Source organism: Alosa sapidissima, chromosome 9, assembly GCF_018492685.1.
Source record: "Alosa sapidissima isolate fAloSap1 chromosome 9, fAloSap1.pri, whole genome shotgun sequence".
Lineage (NCBI taxonomy): Eukaryota > Metazoa > Chordata > Actinopteri > Clupeiformes > Clupeidae > Alosa > Alosa sapidissima.
In genome coordinates, this window is record NC_055965.1 from 21,718,707 (window position 1) to 21,740,326 (window position 21,620).

The 21,620-nt window shown below is 41.5% G+C and overlaps 2 protein-coding genes and 2 long non-coding RNA genes across 4 annotated transcripts in view; 2 read left to right on the plus strand and 2 right to left on the minus strand.

The window, feature by feature from the left end:
• Positions 1–21,620, minus strand: part of LOC121718035 (NACHT, LRR and PYD domains-containing protein 12-like) — a 1,225,568-nt gene that overhangs the window by 884,051 nt on the left and 319,897 nt on the right. The gene's annotated exons all lie outside the window — the stretch shown is intronic.
• Positions 8,445–10,497, plus strand: LOC121718108. The gene is made up of 2 exons (XR_006033844.1): positions 8,445–9,227; positions 9,627–10,497. It is a non-coding gene; the product is annotated as an uncharacterized LOC121718108 (long non-coding RNA).
• Positions 11,950–21,620, minus strand: part of lpar2b (lysophosphatidic acid receptor 2b) — a 29,317-nt gene continuing 19,646 nt past the window's right edge. The window contains 3 exon segments of the mRNA XM_042102896.1: positions 11,950–12,174; positions 17,770–17,802; positions 19,789–20,066. Coding sequence (XP_041958830.1) covers positions 12,097–12,174; positions 17,770–17,802; positions 19,789–20,066 — 389 coding nt within the window. The 3' untranslated portion in view covers positions 11,950–12,096.
• The window catches only part of LOC121718125, a 5,632-nt gene continuing 3,302 nt past the window's right edge, over positions 19,291–21,620 (plus strand). Inside the window, exons 1-2 of the long non-coding RNA XR_006033863.1 lie at positions 19,291–19,432; positions 19,563–19,572. This is a non-coding gene — a long non-coding RNA (uncharacterized LOC121718125). The remainder of the gene's footprint in view (positions 19,433–19,562; positions 19,573–21,620) is intronic.

A 21,620-nucleotide genomic window follows, 5' to 3' on the forward strand; every position in this document is an offset into this window, starting at 1 on the left:
CAATTGAAATAGTTGTCAAGTCAGCAGCCAGGATTATTGACACTAATGTACCTGATCTCCACGACATTTACACTTCCCGCTGCAAGAGAAAAGCTGATTGCGTTATTAAAGACCCCAATCATCCCGCTCATGCTCTGTTCTCTCCCCTACCATCCGGGAGGCGTTACCGGAGCATTAAATCCAGCACCACCCGTCTCAGTAATAGTTTTTTTACACAGGCGGTCAGATTGTTGAATAGCTGATGCACTTTCTGTCTTTTCTTTTTTTTCTGTTGTATGTCTCCTTGTCTGTTATACTGCATGTGAATACTGTATTGTAGGCTTACTATACATATGACAATAAAACCGAACTTGAACTTGGTGCTGGAAGAACCGACACTTGACTTTCAGATTCTGTTTTTGCAGCTGAGCAAAAACTTCCCCTAGCAGCTCGAGATGTTGTTCTACTGTAGTGGAGAATACTATTACATCGTCGAGGTAGAGGAGGGCTGATTGATAGCGTCAATCTCCAAACATCTGCTCCATAAGGCGCTGGAAGTTGCCGGGAGCGTTGCAGAGCCCAAATGCCATCAAATTCATGGCTATTAAAATCAAAATGGCTATTGAATTCAAAGAGGCCAAACGGGGTGCAAAAGTCAGTCTTTTTTTGTCTTTCTCCGCCATTGGGACCTGGTTATACTCACTCGTAAGGTCTAGCCTCAGACAGAGCATCTAAGGACTCTTCTATCCTGGGCAGGGGATATGAGTCACGGCAGGTCTTGGAGTTTAACTGTTGGTAATCAACACAGAGACGAAGACTACCACCTTTCTTTGTTACGAGGAATATGGGGAAGAGTACGGGCTGCTGCTTTCTCTAATAACTTGACTATCTAGGAGAAGATGCCATCATACTGGGCCAAGAGGGCCTGGGCCTGGGCAACTTGCTGTGGGGTCAGTTATGGAGAACAAGTTAAGTCAGTGTCAGTCCTCCCGCACAGACCGGGTCTACCCTCGGCGAGTAGGTGTGTACCTGGACTGGCCAGCGGGCACTGTCTTTCTACGGCATCTCCTCACGGCAGAGGATTTGGCTGCAGACAATTCACACCACGTTTAGCACACCGGTCACACCTTACTTCGCCTTCGGACCAAATCCTTATGATTCATCAATCACTCTCCTGAGTCAGTGAATGGTGCACCATCACAGTGAACCCAGCAAGAGGGGATGCAAACTCACCTTTGAGACTCACCTTTGTGAAATCAAAATAGGCCACAATATTTGAGCAGATCCAAGAACATTTTTCCCAGGGGTTTCTGTCCGAGCACAGCAAAAGTTAGCCTTCTGGGGCCGTATTCACAAAGCCTTTTCTCTTACCACTAGGAGTACTCCTAAATCATACTAAACGATTTTAGCTAGGAGTTTTCTTTTAAAGTTATTCACAAAGCCTTTCAGACCTACTGTTAGTAAGGAAAAATGACAACTCCTAAACTAAGAGTGATTCTTCGTTGCTATGGATGATGTCATTACTCATGCATGAGCTTGACTGAAGTGACCACCTTGATTGGCTGATGATTGTAACGCGGGAATGATTCCAAACACCTCCCTTACGATGATGAGTGACAGATGACAGGTCTGAGAATGCGTGCGCTACACAAGTAGTGCAAAGGATGGAAGATGATGAATAACTGAATAAAAAGGCCTAGCCTAAATGAATAAAGAGTAAGGCAAAACAAATAGCCCAGTAGCCAAATTAAACATGCGGATTGATGCAGTATCTTTGCAACATTATTAAATTAACCTGTCACCATAGCCTATGCCTACGTTTGCAAAGAAGAGAACATTTTAATTTGATTCACAATGAAACGTTACATTTAATTTACACGTTGACAATGGGTAGGCCTAGATTTGGTTGTTGTTGGTGGCGTTATTGCATCCCTTTTATGCCTACAATGCAAAATTGTTCCCTCGCGATTGGAAGCTCCTGTAGCAGCATACGCATTTCAAAACATCACAATGTGAAATGCCACAAAAAGTTGTTTGTGAATAGGTCTTAGTGAATTAGGAGTCCTCTCGACTTCTTTTAAGCTGTCCCAGACTTAGGTGCTACTTTTAGGTCTAAAACGCTTCGTGAATTACTTTTAGTGAAAAAAATTAGGAGTCCTAAAGTTAGGAGTGACACGCCCATTATTTTTAGAAGTTGCTCCTAAATTCGCCAGTTAGGAGCTACTTTTAGCCTTACAATTCTTTGTGAATACGGCCCCTGAACTCCTGAAATATGCTGATAAATTTCCATAAGATGATGCTAAACTGGATTCTACTCTATTTGTTTTAATTAGTTATAAATTAACTAAGTAATGTACTGTAATGTAAATTTCACTGATGTTTAATCTGTTGCAATGTGGAAAGATTTTATAAATAAAATATGCTTTGATTTTAAAATACATTAGCCTGCATTTATGCCCACATTGTTTCATTGGAAAGCAATCTTTAAATGGCAAACAGTCATAGTAGAAAAACTGGACCGTATCCCTTTTTTTTGATAACTTAAACCGAGCCATTAACGTTTGGCCAATAAACACATTCCTTCAGGAACACCTGTTGAGCTCATCAATTAATTATATTTTTGTGAGAAAGATTGCACCTTGAAAGAGCACAGGGTTTAAAACAATTGCTCAAAGGCCTGATTTTAAAGTAACAGATTTCTCTTCTAAAGTGTCATTGTCAAGTGCCAGTGAAATGCCTTGGCATTTGTATGATTAATGTATAATTAATACATTAATTTTTTGTGCATTTTTTCTGATGTACATTCTTCAGCCAAAAATAGCAAACGCTCAAATTTCATGTAATCATTCACATCATACCATACAATCACATTTTATTGGCGTTATGGATGTTACAAAAAACGTAATTTTCCATGGAATTGCCCTACTATAGGCGTTGAAAGGGTGCATCGGCAAGCCGTTATTTTAAGGTAAAATAACTCCAACTCCTTGTGTTGTTTTATGTATCGGCAAATGGGAATGCAACTCCGGAGACATTTGGAACAATCTAGCAATCTAGACTGACAACAAACTGTATGTTCACCTAGAAGCACTTAGTTCGGCACTGCACAGTAGGATAAACAGAATAACTATTTCGTGTTGCGAACTATTTGTTTCTCAGCAAAAGCCACGACGAAACGGTAACAAATAAGTGTAAAGAGACATATCATGGAGTTTATTTTTTTGTTTTGGCAAGTAGCCGTATAATAAGCTGGATAATGTATAGAACGCCGGTCATCATGGGAAAATAAGTCCCTTCAGGGCGAAACAAGACCCCTCCGCTGGTGCGTCGGGGTCCGCTTCGCCCTGTCGGGACTTATTTTCCCCATAATGACCGGCGTTCTATACATTATCCCTTACATACTGTATGTAACCTTTTGTTCTCTCTAATTTGTTTTAAAGATGTCGTTGACCTCACATGTAATCAGAGAGATGGAGTGGATCAGAAAAGACAGAAAAACAGCCATAAGAAGTAGATATATGGACATGATTTACGGCCCATTTGCAGAGGTGGAAAGTAACGAAATACATTTACTCACATTACTGTATTGAGTAGTTTTTCTGTGTATTTTGTATTTTTTAAGTAGTTTAAAAAATCGGTATTTTAAATTTTACTTGATTACTTTTTGAGTGAAGTATTGTACTTCGCTACATCAAAAATCCCATCCGTTACTTGAGTAAAAAACGAAAACAGAAAGGGAGAGAAAAAAAATCACGCCCTAAACCACTAGCCTAGTGATAATGATCAGCATGTAGCCTACAACAGGACCTGAATCAAGCTGACGCCATGCAGTCTTTCTGAAAGTGATGGAGATGGAGCTGGATCACGAGATGCATCAGATTAGCCTAATCAGTAATTAGCCTAAACTTACAGTGAGTCTATTCGAAATTTTCACCACATTATATTAACACACATATAAAAAATCCAAACATAAGAGTTTTGTGTATTAAAGTGGAATGACACATGCAAAAAGTATTGAACATGCCTACTGAAATTTCTTCAATACTTTGTGGAAAAGCCTTTGTTTGTAAAGACAGCTTCAAGACATTTCCTGTATGACAAAACTTATTAGTCGCAGTATCAGGTGTGATTTCGGTCCATTGTTCTAAACAGATTCCAGGGGTTCCTCTTGTGAATCCTGATCTTTAGTTCCAGATTACTTCCAGAACTGTTTAATTGAATTTAATTGAATTGGCTGCCTTCAAGTCTTTCTGGAGCTTTCTCCGAGTGGTCCTTGGCTCTTGGAATTGACTATCCTTCTGACTCCCTGGTCAGAAATATTGCGAGGAGATCCTGTGCCCTGTGCCGGTTGATGATGCAGTGATGTTTCTTCCACTTGAAGATAATGGCTCCCATGCTGCTTACTGGAAGATTCTGAAGTTTTGAAATGCATCTGTAACCAGTTTCATTGATATGTTTTGCAACAATAAGGTTGCAAAGGTCTTGGGAGAGCTTTTTGCTTTTATCCATCATGAAATGTTTCTTGTGTGACACCTTGGTAATGAAAAACCTTTTTATAGCCCATCAATATGTAGGCTACTAACCAAGCTTATATTAATTTGCGCAGATAGAAAGGATAACTACTCTCTATACAGATTCCAGCTCGTTCCTTCCCTTTCCTGGCCTTAGTGCTTTTTCTTAGCGTGTTCAATACTTATTCCCTGTGTTATTCCACTTCATTACACATGACTCTACTTATGGAGTTTTTATGTGTGGATTACCTGAGTTATTACTAATGCCTGATGAAAATGTTGTGCTCCCTGTATTCCACTTTTCAAGGGCCCTCTCCTCCATTGCCCTATACTTCCCACTAGTTCGACGCCCTTTAATCTGCTGAACCTTCTGCTCGTTTCCAAATATAAAAAAAACTCTCTGCAACTCAACATTGGCCTGCCTGCCTCAGCTGCCTGTGAGGGGCTTTTCAGTTGTGCTGGATTACTGTTCACTGCAAAGCGACCCAAGGATGAGTGCAACTAACTTTGAAAATCAACTACTGCTCAAACTTAAAGAACTTAAAGGAGGTGATTTTTCACATATATCTCCATTTCTCAACATCCTTATCAGGCAAGTTCCTCCACTCGGCGGCCATATTGCAACACTTTTTGGGCACTTATCGTGCATTTATTTCAGCAGAAATGCGTGTGCGTAAGGCTTCACAACACCAATCTTGCTCCAGCAGCGAGATCACAACAGATGATTGGCACGATGTCTTCACAGCACACCACATGATTGGCTCAATGTATTCACATGTCGATGTTTTGGCGCGGAAGGGTTGTGATATGTGTAGACATATGATGTGTAGACAACTGCCATATTGGCGTTACAAACTAACCCCATGCATTACTATGGAGGATTTTTGAGTGCTGTATCTCCTCATTAGAAAGTCTTGGTTGTTCTGGTACCCCCCCCCCCCCCCCCCAAAAAAAAGTAACTAAGTAACTTTTACTTACATTTTAAATGAACTACTTTTTACTTTTACCTTGATTAACCAGCGGGCGCTTTGTCTTTCTACAATCTCTCTCTGAAGATTTTCCTGCACCACGTTTCACACCACGTTTAGTTTACCTGTCACACCTTTCTTTGGTTTTCAAAAAAACATTTCCTTATGCCGTCATCAGTTCAATCACTATTTGCACATTTTGAAATCAGTGAATGATGTAATAGGACAGAAAGCACAGCAAAAAAAAAAAAATCATTGTATAGGCGTCTAATTCACTCTGACATTTAGCAACAGACAATTTGTATGGCGTTCTGCTAGGGTTCTAGGGTGTAAGGCATGGAGTTCTGCAGGGTTCTATGGTGTAAGGCTGGGTGTGCTTCTGGTTCTTTCCAGTTTAGGTTAGTTAAAAATAGTTCAAAATATCACTTGGCTATTCAGCTGAAACATGGCTGCGTGTTTGGCCTTCCTCGGGGTAGTCAGTGGTTCCTTTGGGCTGATCTCTCTATACCTTAATAGGTTGTCACATAACTGGGAAGAACAGGTACAGTAAGTAGTCACCTGGTTGAAGATGCTGGGTAACTCAAAAGTTTGTTACTGGAGGTGCGTAAAAAAGGACTGGCATTTTTGGCATAATGTCAAAAAAATGTTCCTTCACATTCTGTTGCTATTAGATCATTTTGAACATTTTAAACTACACATGGCACCTAGTGGGAGGGAAATATGGTGATAAATGTAGCCTGAACATAATCAAGCTAAGCAATGCGCAATTATCAGCCAACTTCATCATGAAATGTGTTGCAATATAAATACTTATTAATTTTAATAAAAGAAAATTGAAATTTTGAAATGCTTTATATGTGTACTCATTTAATTTGTGTTTATATCTTATATTGACTGAAAATCTGGGTTTGGGGGAGGTGGGGTATACACTAGAGCAGTGGTTCTCAAATGGGGGTATGTGTACCCCTGGGGGTACGTGAAGGCACTCCAGGGGGTATGTGAGATTTTAAAATATACATATATTTAAAAAGTAGAATCCATGCAAAAATACTTTAAAAACAATTATTTAATAAATATTTCAGGAAAATATAAGTTCATAAAATGAATTTTATATTTCAGTAGGCTATTCAATTTCATTATATTAAAAACCCAGAGTCCCCCCCCCCCCCCACCCCATACCAGGATGGTTCGACCCAACCTGTCACATGCCACCCGCCATCACCTGTCAATCACTGTCAGAACTCAAACAATGGAGTCATGGTTGAAGTGTAGTGGTAATTCTTGTGCGCTGGTTAGGGGGTATTTGGCTGAAAAAATATTTCACAGGGGGTACATCACTGAAAAAAGGTTTAGAACCACTGCACTAGAGTAACACATTATCTGGGGACCAACAAATAACATAAAGCAAGTAACTCAGATTATTTTGGAGTTTTTTTCTTCACAAAATGCCATACCCACATTAAAGGTCCACATACTTCATCATGGCCAGTCTTGGGGGTTGCTGGTTCGAACCCCGACCAGTAGGCACGGCTGAAGTGTCCTTGAGCAAGGCACCTAACCCCTCACTGCTCCCCGAGCGCCGCTGTTGATGCAGGCAGTTCATCACTGCGCCGTGATTAGTGCGTGCTTCACCTCACTGTGTGTTCACTGTGTGCTGTGTGTGTTTCACTAATTCACGGATTGGGATAAATGCAGAGACCAAATTTCCCTCACGGGATCAAAAGAGTATATATAAGATGGATATATGGAAAAGCTTTATTTCTGCTGGAATCCCAGATCTCTAAACGCGCCACTGACCAGTCCCCACAGGTCATTGATGTGACCTTGAAACAAAACAATTCTTATGCTAAAAATACAAAATTATTTTTTACAAGGTTTTTGGAAATGTATGCCATGCACTCAGATATTTTTTATTATGAAAATGTTTGACCCAAATTCTAATTTTATAACGTCTGCTTATACAGGCATAACATGAGACTCCATTGGAAAGATTAGGCTTTGAACCCTACTGACATTCCGAAAAATATAGTTTCAGGCCTGAACTTAAGCTAAATTCACAGTCTGTGATTCTTATCCCATACGCTCTTTAGTAAATTCAGTTAGTTGATCCTCACATCTTGCTAACGTGTTCACATGTTTGCACTCAAAACAATTACCATCCAACTACAGTCCTGGGGGGTATTCCAAGAACGTAGTTTAGTGACAAACCTGGGTAAGTTAATGCAGAGTAAAGTGGTAAACTTAGAAGAGCTGTATGGCTTCAACAAAAACAATGCCATAGGGCTCTTGTTGTAGGAGAGTTACCACTTACTTTGAGTTAACTTACCCAGGTTTGTCATTAAACCACGTGCATGGAATACCCCCCTGGGCTAATGCCTAAACCACGTATATGGAATACCCCCTTGGGCTAATGCCTAAACCACGTACATGGAATACCCCCTTGGGCTAATGCCTAAACCACGTACATGGAATACCCCCTTGGGCTAATGCCTAAACCACGTACATGGAATACCCCCTTGGGCTAATGCCTAAACCACGTATATGGAATACCCCCCTGTAGGGCTGCACAATTATCGCAATCGTAATCACAATATGAACCAATACAATTACCTGATCACAAAAGCTATAATCGTGCACAGTTAAATGTCACATTTCTGACTTTTACACTCATTTCATCCTCCTTGACTATGCTACTTCTGGTTGGTGGGTGTGCGTAGTGTGTGAGGGGCACAGAAATTCTGATGATTGGTGAGCTTCATAGTCGGTCGGGGTGCTATGCTTCTTGTGCACCAGGTGTGCTCACCAATCAGAGGTGGCACAAATTAAAGAGACATTTGGAATATTGAACTGAATCAATTAATTGACATTCAAAAATCATATTGCAAATCGCAATCGCTATCGTAATAGCGGTCAAAAAAAAATCACAATTAGATTTTTTCTCCAAATCGTGCAGCCCTACCCCCCTGCTTCTGTAATAGGAAACAACTACTGACTCAGACTGAGCTCCATTCAATCCCTGCCAGCCAACACATTACTTCTCCTTTAAGGGTATGTTGTCCTTTAGCCTACTTAGACATTTTATAATATGTACTACTAATAAAAAGGCATGGCGATACAAACGGGAGCACAGAGAGAAGGAGTGTAATTTGACACATAAACAACTGTGTTTTCATGAAATTCTTATGATAATTCATAAGACTTATGTTATCCTTCACTTAGTAGATATTTTAAAGTATTTATAACTAATATAGTTACTAATACGGTTGTTCGAAGGCATGGGGACATTTAATCTGTGGTGCCACTACTGAAGGTGTTCTAGAAAGGCATTCTTCTAATAGGGGGAGGAGCCTCTTCTGTGCCTGCTACAGACGTCATGTGGCACAGATCGTTCTGAACAGCACTGATACCTCTGCACCAGGAATGCAGGGGAACCGGTTTCACACTGACCACAGGCATAGTCATAAGCCATGTGATGGCGTTCATGGCATTGACTTCTCTCTTGCACATACACACACACACACACACAGCAGCACTGTAACCTGTGGATCCTTCTACTGTATTAGAATAGGCTGAATATATGTATGTGTGCGTGTGCCCATACAGCAGTGTGTTTTTGGCAGAAAGAAATGGTAGGGTAATCTGTGGAGGGGTAAACAGTAAACATTCCCCTCTTATCCTACATCTGATCAGGATCATGGAACAGTCTAGAACAAGACTGAAGACAAAGTGCTCACTCACCCAGACACGCTTTGTTTATTTGGACCATAAGGTAGGCTAAACGGGATATTTGAATAAATATAAGGTGTATACAGTGGATAAGTGTTCGCTTAGTTTCTAACACAGGGAGGTTGAAACGTTTTTTGACAACATCACAATTAAGGCGTGTTGTTGAAAGCATATTAAGTGTTGGTGTTAAGCATATGGTAGTTTTTTTTTTTGTGGGACAACATTTAATTGTAGCCTAGTGATTTAGTCTGCCACAAACACTTAGTTTTGTAAAGAAAGTAATATTTGTTTTAATTTATGTGATATTAAATTTTATTTGTGCTCCATGTCATTTAACATATATTTTTTCTTACTGGTCATTATAAACTTGATTCTATTATTGTTAGTTGTGGTTGCAGTATGTGGAACATTAATAACTTGATTTAATGTTTATTGTGAACAGGACAATTTCTGAGATGGGTGCTTCGGACTCCAGGCCAACTCTTTTCAGTAGACGTAAACAAGACAAGGGGCTTTCATGGAATGGCCTGAAGAGAGCGCTGTTTAAAAAACAGAAGCGGAAAAAGAACGTTCTGCGCAAGCTGTCTATCGGCAACAACCGGAAAGGATCCCAGTCTCTCAAGAGATTCTCGGTCCCAAACATCAGGAAAAGTTCACAGCCTTCGAAGAGATTCTCCCTTTTTGAACTTTAAGGACATTTTGGTTGGAGGAGGCCATTTTATAAATAAATCACTTGTAGGGAGTGTTATGTTCAGAATAGGTCTACATCTTGTGCCATGATCCAAGCGGAGTAAGACCAATCTGTTAATTTAGGGACAGCCCAAAATGTGGACGGACTTTTCATTTTCTAAACCTTTCTGTTTCCAGCAAAAAAGGCCAACAACTCTGAACTACTGATTGGCTATAGTTTATCTTTTCCCAGAATAACTGTAAAGCTTTTGTACTTGTGGGTACGAGTGGTAGGGTTCTAAATGTAGCCTAGAAAGAAATTAATCTGAGCACGGTGAACAAGCCTGCCCACCAACTGGTCACCATGATGTCCGAGTAGTCTGGTTCCTAGACTGCCACTGATGTGACCGGGAAGACTGGTTTTTGTTTCGACATGTTGTGGGTTTGTCTGCCTCTGTAAACCAATTTTATTATTAAACATATATACACAGCAAACATTTTAGTGTCATGATTGTGTGAATACAGATAAACACCCTCAGAGAGAAAGCGAGAGAGAAAAAGGGAGAGAATTGAAAAGTTTGAAGAATTTTATAAGAAGTTTTAGAAGACACTTATTTCAATTGAAATAAAACTTTCTAACCATGTCAGCTTGTGAAAAGTTGTTTGTTGGGTGCGCACATCCAAGGCAGGTGACTTTTTGTACTTGTTTAAATATGGTGACAGTCTGTCTGATAAAGTCTGATGAAGAGCATAAGCTCGAAACGTTACACTGGTGAAAGTCATTAAAAAATCTTTATAGGAGCAGGTGTTGGGACATTCCACCCATTTTTCCATTTGACAACCATATCAGCTTCCCATTCTCTAATGGACCATCTTCCACACCACTGGTAAGTGAGCCCAAACCTTTTCTACAGGAGAACACCTATATCTGACCAGCATATAAGTAGCAGTAGAGAAAATAACTAAACTGCAGCTCTGACCAAACAAAAAAGAAAAAGAAAAAAAGACAGGTACGTCGTCAAAAGACTCCCTTTAATAGCATCCACATTCATGAACTGCTCTGAAATACAGTGTGTCATGGTAGACAGTCGAAGACGAGGCACGTTTACATCGCTACGGAATCTACAGAACTACACATTATGGTTGTTTCACTCGGTTCAAAAACAGTTGTAGGCAGGCCAACTAGGGCCCATCTCCATGGCAGCACACCACTGCTATAGTTGTGCCATGTTTAAAAAGCCAGTGCTACAAAACTAGACATTCTACACAGTACACAAGGTCAAAAAGTTTTGCAACCATAGGTATGTTTACAGATATCTTATATGAATTTGCGTTTGCAGACCTATGTTTTCAACCCTTTGTTGACCAGTACAAAAGAACCAAAAAAAAAATTCAAGTAAAAAGGTTTTTTGTAGGTAGGCTTAGCTACAAGATGGTGAAAGACAAACATCTCTTGGGGCAAAATTAAAAAAAAAAAAAAAAAAAAAAAAAAAAAAAAAAAAAAAGGTAGCTCTGTCAACTTCGTGAGCCATCATATTGTCTAGCGGTATGACAACACGCATCCACACCACACTTTCACCCTTTTTCGAGAACTAACCTCTACATAACCTAAATACTTAAGCAGTCAACTGTATTTAGGTGTGTTGGTTCATACATGAGGGAATGTTCTCTAAAAATGCAATCTCGGTCTTTAAAAAGGCACAATTAATATCAGCTGATAAGATAAAACATGAAGTAAGTCGTGGGAACAGAAACCAAAAACAAATGTCAGCATTAGAACTCCTGTGCCAGATGTCTCCACTTGACAGAAGGAAAATAAAATAAAATAAAATAAAATAAAAAGAAAACGCATCCCCAGCAGTGCACTCGATTTGGCCCTGAGGAATGTCATGAATCACACACTCAGTCTGGGAGCAGAATGGCCAAAATTAAATTGACAAAATTAAAACCAAAACAGCAAACCCATCCCACTCCAGGAAGGAGCAGACTTCCGTCTTCCAGACTTCTGGTCCACTCAGACCAGGGACTGAACCCACCCCCCACCCCGGCCAACCCAAGCCCCGACCCGGGAGTCCAGTCCCCCCCCCCACCCCGGCCAACCCAAGCCCCGACCCGGGAGTCCAGTGCGCTTGTGTGGGTCAGTCACTCGTGCCTCTTCCTTCCCTTTGTCCGCTCTGATTTTTTTTTTGTCCATGTCGTCCTCCGCACGGTTAGCTTAGCATGTCGTCCTCGGCACGGTTAGCTTAGCTTTCCGAGGAGGTCAGCAGGTGGTCACCTTGGCTGAGTTCCAGCTGGGTTCCGTTTGTTTCCTTCTTCACAGGCTGCGGATGGAATGAGGGAAAGAGAGAAAGCAAGAAACAGAGCAGAGGGGGGAGGGAGAGAGAGAGAAAAAGAGAGAGGGAAGGAGGGAGAGAGAGAGGTGGGTGAGGTAGAGAGGCATGGAGGGAGAGAGCATGGGTAGGAAAAGAGTTTGGTAAGGAGGATTTCTTCATAATTCATGGTCATTTTCACCACAACGTTCCATACACAACCTGTAAAATATTGCATTTCAATTCAGTATAATTAACAAGTTGAATTCAATGCTCCGATACTTTTTATATTCCAACACCTTCATTGACTTGTGTAGCATTTATATGTATACATATATCTATATATGATTGTAAACTAAACACGATTTAAGACAAATTTGTACTGAATGGTCTGTGTTGAATGGGTTCACTTGAGCATATTGGAATGGAAATGTTTGTTAGATGTTTGTCCTGATACAGGTCTCCAGAGATGGAACAACCAAAAAGCAGGACCAAATGTGATTTCATTAAACCCTTACAATTAATTAAACACAATTCAGCAGGTCACGTAGAGAATGACTAAGTTAAAGTACACTACAGCACTCTCTACGATTCTCCCTACTCTACAAGTATTTGAACAATTATGCCAAACATGGGAAAAGCCACGGTTGCCAAATATTTATCAGCTATTCAACCAACCGTTTTGTTTGATTTACTTCCCTAATTCCGGTGAAGTGATTCACTAGTGGTCACCCCACACAGGAAAAGATTTGGCTAGTCGGAATACCGATCGTTTCTACTCCTAATTACCGAAATGTGCAGCGGTTATGGTCATCACTTTAAATTTACGGGAACACTTGTAAGAATACTTCTACTTAAGCTCATTAATGGTCTCTTACAAACAGCTTAGGTCCAGAGGAAAGCAATGTGCAGAATGGTGTATTTAGGCTTTGGGTTCTCTGCCAACAGTGCAATTAAAGTGATAAAAAAAAGGATATTTACAGTACAGTTTGTGTTTCAAGTGTTTGACATGAGATGGCGGTGGAGAGGGAGAGGGAGAGGGAGAGGGAGAAGGAGAGAGAGAGAGAGAGAGAGAGAGGACACAGGCTGTATGTTTGTTCAGAAAAAACGACTGTTGACACACCGACAGGGATTCCTCGGGTCCAATTAAGTCAGTGCTTTGGTAATAGTGTAGACACATGCAAACATTCTGAGGAGGTAGTTCTCAGCACACAATACCGTGGACTAAGTGTTACCATCAATTTGGAAATCCTTGTACAAAATTACTCAATTTAACAGTTCAAAGAAAATGTGCTTGCCTCGAACGTTCTCCGTTGTTTGCACCCAATTTGAACGCACCTCCAAGTGAGTGAGTGTGTGTGAACCCAATTGCGATAATGTGGACACAGATCAGAGATAGCAGTTCAGTAATCTTGACATGGACAATTGAGCTCAAAATAGTTTATGCAAAGTGTGGCTCTTATGTTGTTATTATATTAGCAAATGTTTGAGCACTTTGACCATGATGGGTTTTCCCTTCATTATCGTATTAGCGTGTGTCCACATTTTGGCTCTCATGGGCGCTGCTTGGCACTGAAGATTGCAGTAACCCAGCAACAGTAGCTTAGCGGCAGGCAGGCATGATCAAGCAATGGCAAATCACTCCATTTGAATTGACACAGACAAACAAACACAAAAACATAGAGACATGACAAGGCAATAACACAATATTCCATTGACTCTTCGCAAGGCCTGTTTATTCCATTTTTAAAAATAATTTCTTTTTAGTTCCCAGCATTGCTTTCTTCAATATAATATCTATATATGTATATGTACAAACAATAAAAACATATATAGAGAGACAGGTCACTCAACCCCATGATGTGGATATAGTGAGGAAGAGGAGGATTGAAAGGTCACTCAACCCCATGATGAGGATATAGTGAGGGAGAGGAGGATTGAAAGTGTGTTTTAAGTATGAAGACTGCAGGAGGTGAGTGAGTGTGTGTGAGTGAGTGCTGAACATGAACCTCTCTCTAACCACACAAAGTTTGACACCCTTTCTCGCGCACACACACACAGATTGTTCTAGCACCACTGTGTCCACAGATGTTGACGACAAAATGACATACAGATAGTCTGACGCACACATTCCACATTCTTCCTCCAAACTAAAAGAAAGGAGTCTACAGGAATCTACGGGGGAAAAACACTAACATTTGTCATATGACTCATGGCAATAAACTGACACCCCCCCCCCCCCCCCAACCTCCTGTTGACTATAATTCAAACATGAGGTCCATACGAACAGTTTGTTTATGCCAGCAGAACCTTGTATCCGAGCAACAAAGAGACCCCCCCCCCCAACAATAGAGTACCGAAGCCATGACGTAGCGTTGCCAAGGCAGCATCCCTCCGTCTCTGCCTGGTGACCGTTATAAGCAAATGACTTTTGGACTGACCTACATACAGAGATGAAAACAGGTTTCAACCACTTATGGCCAATTTTCAAGTCAACCAATACCTTGGTTGTGTCACAATTTCAACCATGGTAACCATAGAGCACAACCAAACATGTTGGGACACCCCTCGGAATATTTGGGGCCCTACTATAATTTGAGACCAACAGGGGTCCCCATTTCACAACTTGCTCAGCTCAATGACACAGCCAGGAAACACACCAAACCACTCGGTGTGGTGGTTCCGTTTCCGTGCAAATTGAGATGCTTGTGGTTCGCTGCCTGCATCTGAATTTTTGAAAGTTTCGAACAGTCAAAAACAAACCTTTACAACAGCAACGAGAGAAAAAGTATACCACTTGAGTGGACGATCCATTTAACATCTGGCTGTAGGTTTGTCTCCTTCAACCAGGAGTCTGTTTTCATTTAAACGGGACCTGTAGCGGGTTCAAATACCACCAAAGTTTCCACTAGTTCATAAGGTCCACTAGTGTTTTTATTGGAATGTAAAGACCAGCTTGAGCAGCAGGAGAGAACCTGCCCACTAGGGGTAAGTAGAGAGTCAGACACACACACAATCCAAACAGGAAACAGCTGCCTCTTAACACCTGTGAGCGTGTGTGTGTGTGTGTGTGTGTGTGCGCGCGCAAGACTACTTTATCTGTTTGACAGGAAATCATTTCAAGTTGGTTCACGGAGCGGTGGCTAAGGTCTCCTACCAGACTGGCCCAGATCCCTTACAGGAACGCCTGACACGCTGTACCACTTCTGTCTACGTGTGTGAGTAAATATTAAGGTGGTATGTGGATGGACACACACACACACACACACACACACACACACACACACACACACACACACACACACACACACACACACACACACACACACACACACACACACACACACACACACACACACACACACACACACACACACACGAGAGCATGACGTAACTGAGCTGTATTGACGCGTCATCGGTACCATCTGGAAACGGCAACACATCTGATTAAAAGGGAGCCGGTAGACATCTCCTCACAGGATATTCATAGTGGAGTCAACAATACTTAATTAAAAGGTTCTAAGATACAAGGGCAAGTGATAAAAAAGCACAAAAGACATCAATCAGATGACATTTTTATGACCACATTTCAGTTGTCATGGGAGAAATAGAACAGCTATCAATCTTGTTTCTTTTAACATCTGTTTACTGCAGTTAATCAAGACCCGAATCAGCAGAGGTGGGCCTAGAATAGAGAACTATTCAGGGGAATAGTAAGGTGACTTAAATATCTATAGATTTATTTTATTAATCTAGAGCGGCTATGTCCATGTCAAAGTTTCAACAGATAGAGCGTGGTTCTTACAACCCAAGATCATGGGTTCAATTCCCACTGGGTATACATACACTCTTATAACAAATGTGTTGGAAACAACACAAACTGTGTTGTCCCTATCTGGACACCGGGGAGTATAAGATGTTTTAAAGGCACACTATGCCAGATTTTCACCTTTACTAACCCAATTTGATGGTAAACTTGTAACGAACGAAAGAAATTAACTTCCCTACCGAGAAAAACAGCCATGCAATTTGCAACAGCGGCGCCCCGCCAAATCTTGTGAGAATCATGAAAAATTACATTGTCAGTAGATATAGCTCTTTGGAGATGGATTAACAACAGGCAAAAACTTTCACCTCCACAACAAAAGCATTTGCATTGTGAACAGGGGAATAAGTCGCGAGAAGTTTGCTATTTACAATAGAAGAGTAACATATAAATACATCACAACTGTAGAGGGAGCTCTACACTCGCCAAAAATACCTAAACCTGCATAGTATAACTTTAAGAGTGTACTAGTGGCAATCTGTGCTGTGGGTTCAATTCCCACTGGGTACACATACTGGTGGCAATTTGTGCTGTAGGTCGCTTTGGACAGAAGTATGTAGAAGCTGAAGGAATACATGTAATGTGAGGGAGACATGTTGAAATGCAACCATAGAATGGAGAAGAGTGACGTCCGTGTGGACTGACCCTACGCTCACATGCTCGCGTTGCATTGCATTGCATTACTGCATGCCAGTGGGTTTTCCCGACACTTGGGGGTGTGCACTATTGTGTATGCCTTGAATCTAACCATACTTTGATTGGCTGATGCCTAGTGTTGCTGTCCATTGGTGCAGCAAAAGTTGAAAATTTCTCAAATTTATGACGGAGACAACGGAAGCAAAGCAATGGAACACGCGATTGGCTCAATGTATTCACATGTCGACGTTTTGCCGCGGAAAGGGTGGAACATATGTAGACAACGTTAGACTTTTTTTGTTTGTTGCTAAACTCTGCAAATTACTCCTGCAGGTCCTCTAGCTGTCTCTGCACTGTTTGCTCAACAATAAAATCCAGAAAACAAAAAGCTGTCTGTTGTTAATTTCTCAAAAAAACCACCACAATAAGCTGACATTCCACCAAAAATGTACAAATCAACGTTACACTCGTTATGCATCATCTAGTCCATTTACATTTTGTTAAATAGGAGGCATGTTCCTTTAAGGTTTAGCTGTCTGTTAAACTTTCCAGCTCCCCCCCCCCCCCCCAAGGTCACATACTTTCTGTAACAGAAAGGCTGAAGAAGAAAGAGCCTGTTTGACAAAACGTCACATCTGTCTGCTATGGAGGCCGAGAGAGTCAGAGAGAACGAGAGAGAGTCAGAGCAGATCACTCTGATGCTGTTCATGTGAAATGGAGAAAAAAGGTCCCCTCCTCGTGCCCTTTATAGTGGTTAAACCAGAGGACTAGACCCAGTTAATAAGACTTCAGCTGCTGCTGGGACAAACGGCCAACTGCCAACTGTGCAAAACCTACGGAACGGTAAGGATATCTAAGTACCGACATAGAAATACACTCCTGTGGTCTCCAATGTAGCCAAGAGATCAATATTTGACACTTCAAGATTGCAGTGATTAATGATCAAATTTGAAGAAAATCAGATTAAATTTCAACAAAATAAAATTTTTAAAAAAAAAATAAAAAAATGTAAAAAATTATTTGAGCAATTCTAGGCAGATGTCCTGATTGACAACAGACTGAATTTGAGCCTGTGATTGTGATTCTGATCACAGATTAATAATTACACTGGTGATGCCGAGGCGGTGTGCAAAGCAGCACATTACCCGAATCTGGGAAGAAATCCTCGTTCTGCTCGACTTGAGACACAGACAACAAGAACAAACAAACAAACAAAAAAACATAAACATAGACACAACACAAAAAAAGTGGTCACAAACAGTGGTCACCCTACACAGAGGTGGCACTGGACGAGGGCTTCCCAATCCTACACCTGGTAGAACTCACCAGCTCCTGATTGGCTGATCCCACCTGACAGAACTCATTTCTGGCACTTCTGAATGGCTACCGCAGGTGTGGTCAGCCAATGAGGAGGATTAAGAGGACACTGACCTCAACCAATGGGAGGTATTCCAAGTATGTGGTCTGGTAAAAAAAAAAAAAAAACCTGGCGGAGTTGAGTCAAAGTAAGTGGTAAACCTCCTTATACCATCAAAACGTAGGGGTTGCCATCAGCATTTCAGTGTAATCTTATTTGGTTCAGGAGATTTAATGCAAATGACATGATTAGTCATGATGGAAAATAATATGGTTGTCAAGAGGCGTTGCTATGGGACCAAATCTGAAAATGTAAACACTCTACCACGGTGTTCCAAATTTCCCTATTGTTTTTCCAAAGACCACCCAGACTACTATGGAGGTGCCCTATGGCCTATGGCTTCAGTGTCCGAGCAAAACAAAGCCACAGTGCTGTTTAGCTTTCAGGAGGCTTCACACTTAAGGCCCCATTCACCCAAAGAACGATAACGATAACTATTAATAAATATCGTTCTCGTTAATATGAATGACGACATTCACAAGTAAACTATAACAATCACGACATGAAGAACGATATCGTTGGGGATCACTTTTTAGAGCGATTTTCAGAACGATAATAAGCTAATAGCCAATCAGAACCCATCGAATTTTGGTTATAGTTGTCGTTATCGTTCTTGGTGTGAATAGGCCTTTACTCCAGGTTAACTCATCCAGATCACCACCTTGGAACACCTCGCTGGAGTGCAGATAGGAGATTTCCTTTGCACAAGGCTCCAGGCACAAGATGGAGAACCCCAGCACTAAGCCATCAAACTATATATCCCTGTATATTATATACACACATACATACAAATATATCAGATCATAGTATATACTGTATACAAAATAACACCCTTGGGAGTGACTCCTCCGCAGTGGAGGTTTGGCAGAAGGCCCGTCGACACCAGTAACTAGAACTTTGGCATAATCCTTAAAGTATCGCTCTAGTCAATATGAATGACAACAACCACTTAGACAGCAGACATGGATTAAGTCATTGAAACATTCTATATTCATTGGTCCTGGTGTGGAGGGGTCTTGAATCTCTAGCAGTTATGTAGGTGAGGAAAGAGCAGTAGAAATCAGAAACCAGCTGAAAGAAATCATCAGAGGCACTTCTGATTGGCTGATCATACCGGAGGTAGCCAATCAGGAGTATTAAGAGGACACTGGGACCAGTTGACAAGAAATCAGTGGCACTTCTGATTGGCTACCTCAGGTGTGATCAGCCAATCAGGAGCATTATGATGACACTGGGACAAATGGGAGCAGCTATGGGAGAAGCTGGTTTGCGAATGCAACAGGCATGGGGGAAAGCACCGAAACATTGCACTTTGTAAGCACCACAGGTTATTACTTATGGTTCAACAGAAAAGGTGAAAGTTCAGGGGTTTGGAAGTTTGGGTCAGTTTTGTCTTTTTTTTTTTGTTTGTTTTTTTTCAGGTATGGGGGAGAGGGTTGTCATAACATCTCGATAATTACAGGTCAGGCACAATGACTGCTTGTCCAAGGTTCTTTATGTAAAAAAATAAGAAAACGCAAGCTTAAAAATAGTGATTATAAAAAAACGTAATTCTGAGATTCGGGGGGTGGGGGTGCTAAAAACATTCTAGAAAATAGCCTCCGAGATTGAGGTGGGTAGGGAGATATTTTTTTCAGTATGCGCCTTTGCCATCCCCAACCCCCCGGTCGCCCATCCCGTTCTTGTGCTCGCCGGCGCCCTTGTGTGGGTGGTGGTCATGTTGCGTTCCGTTGCTTTCAGACAGTACCTCCTGCTCCAGCGTGTTGAAGCGCACGGCCGAGGCATCTCCGTCACTGCCACCCGCCACCTGCTTACACCGGGCTGGACACAGGTAGCAGAGGATCTTGCGGAAGGTGCGGCGCATGTCCTTGTCGCGGTAGGAGTAGATGATTGGGTTGACGAGCGAGTTGCACTCAGCGAGGATCAGGAAGTACTTCTCGTAGCTCAGCACGTGGCAATTCGTGCAGTCCAGCCCGTCCAGCAACAGCACCACCAGCCCTGGCGTCCAGCAGATCACAAACGCACCTGGGGAGGATAACAAATATGGAGAGGGAAAAAAACAGATAAAAATATGGAGAGAGAGAGAGAGAGAGAGAGAGAGAGAGAGAGAGAGAGAGAGAGAGAGAGAGAGAGAGAGAGAGAGAGAGAGAGAAAGAGGGGGAAAGAGATTTGTTATCAAAATACTTCACTCGGGTTTCCTTATGATGACACAGACACACACACCACGAGAGGAGGGAAAACAGAGATAGGGAAAACAAAACCCAGAATCATGTTTGCCTGAGGTGACCACACCAAATGGGCACAAACCATAACAGAAGACAGACTGCTAAAAAAAAAAAAAAAAAAAATGAAGCATCGGCAAGAATTTGTGAGAAAAAGCTTGAGAAACACACACAGAGCGAGAGAGAGTGAGTAAGAACGTGCATCAGGGAAAAACAGAGACCCAATAGTGAATGAAGAGTACATAGCTGAGCTTCCCACAAGCACAGAAAAATGCAAAGGTGTCTATATATGTGTGTGGAGAGAGTCTGTCTGTGCGCCTGTGTGAGAGAGAGTGAGTCAAAGTCTAAAATTATGACAAGAAAAAAAATCCCTATGTACTGCTAACCTGAAGAAGCTTACTGTGTAACGTGTTCGCTCCCAATAAACAATTCCTAATCTTAGACCAGAAGAAAACTAGGGCCGAAGTTGGACAAAGAAAAGTGTACCACAGTAAAATTCATACTGTGTGGTGTGTGTGTGGTATCAAATTACTATGATTTCACACTCTAAGAATTCACACAAACATGCATGCTTGCACACACATAGTGGTTGTGCGTGTGTGTGTGTGTTCAGCTGAGAGAGGGGCCTGGATTTCACACCGTTGTGCGTGTGTGTGCGCGTGTCTCTTAACTATGCTGATCTGTCAGAACATGCACAGCCACATTGGAGGTGTAACACACACTTACTGCTACTTCCTCTGCAAGGTAGCCCCCCTCCACACACACACACACTTAACCGCACAGACATGATCCCATGAATAAACAAGACACACACAAGTAGAAGCAAATTCCTTTTTTTTTTTTCTCTCTCTCTCTCTCTCTCGGATTTTTCAAGTCAAACACAGAAGAGTGTGCGTATGTGAGTGCATGCATGAAGAGGGTAGGAGGATAGCAAAAGAGGGAGAGAGGAAGAGAGCACAAGAGGCCACAAGTGAATATATTTGAGCTCTCTCTAGGGAGTGTTGTTAGTGGAGTCTCTGGTTTAACAAGTTGGCACAGGCCTCTGTGTACTTGTGCGAGCAAGAGAGAGAGCGAGAGAAAAAGAAAGAGAGAGAGAGAACGCAAGAAAAAGAAAGAGAAAGAAAGAAAGAAAGAAAGAAAGAAAGAAAGAAAGAAAGAAAGAAAGAAAGAAAGAGAGAAAGAGAGAGAGAGAGACATGAGAGAGATTGTGTGTGAGGGTGGTTTTAGTTTACAATATACAAGCAAAAACAACTTACTGTTTTTACGTTTTCTTTCAAATGTTCCTACAAACACCATGTGTCTTTAATTCAGTATCCATGTTTGCTAGAGGGGGTGTCTGAATGTGTTTGTGTCCAAG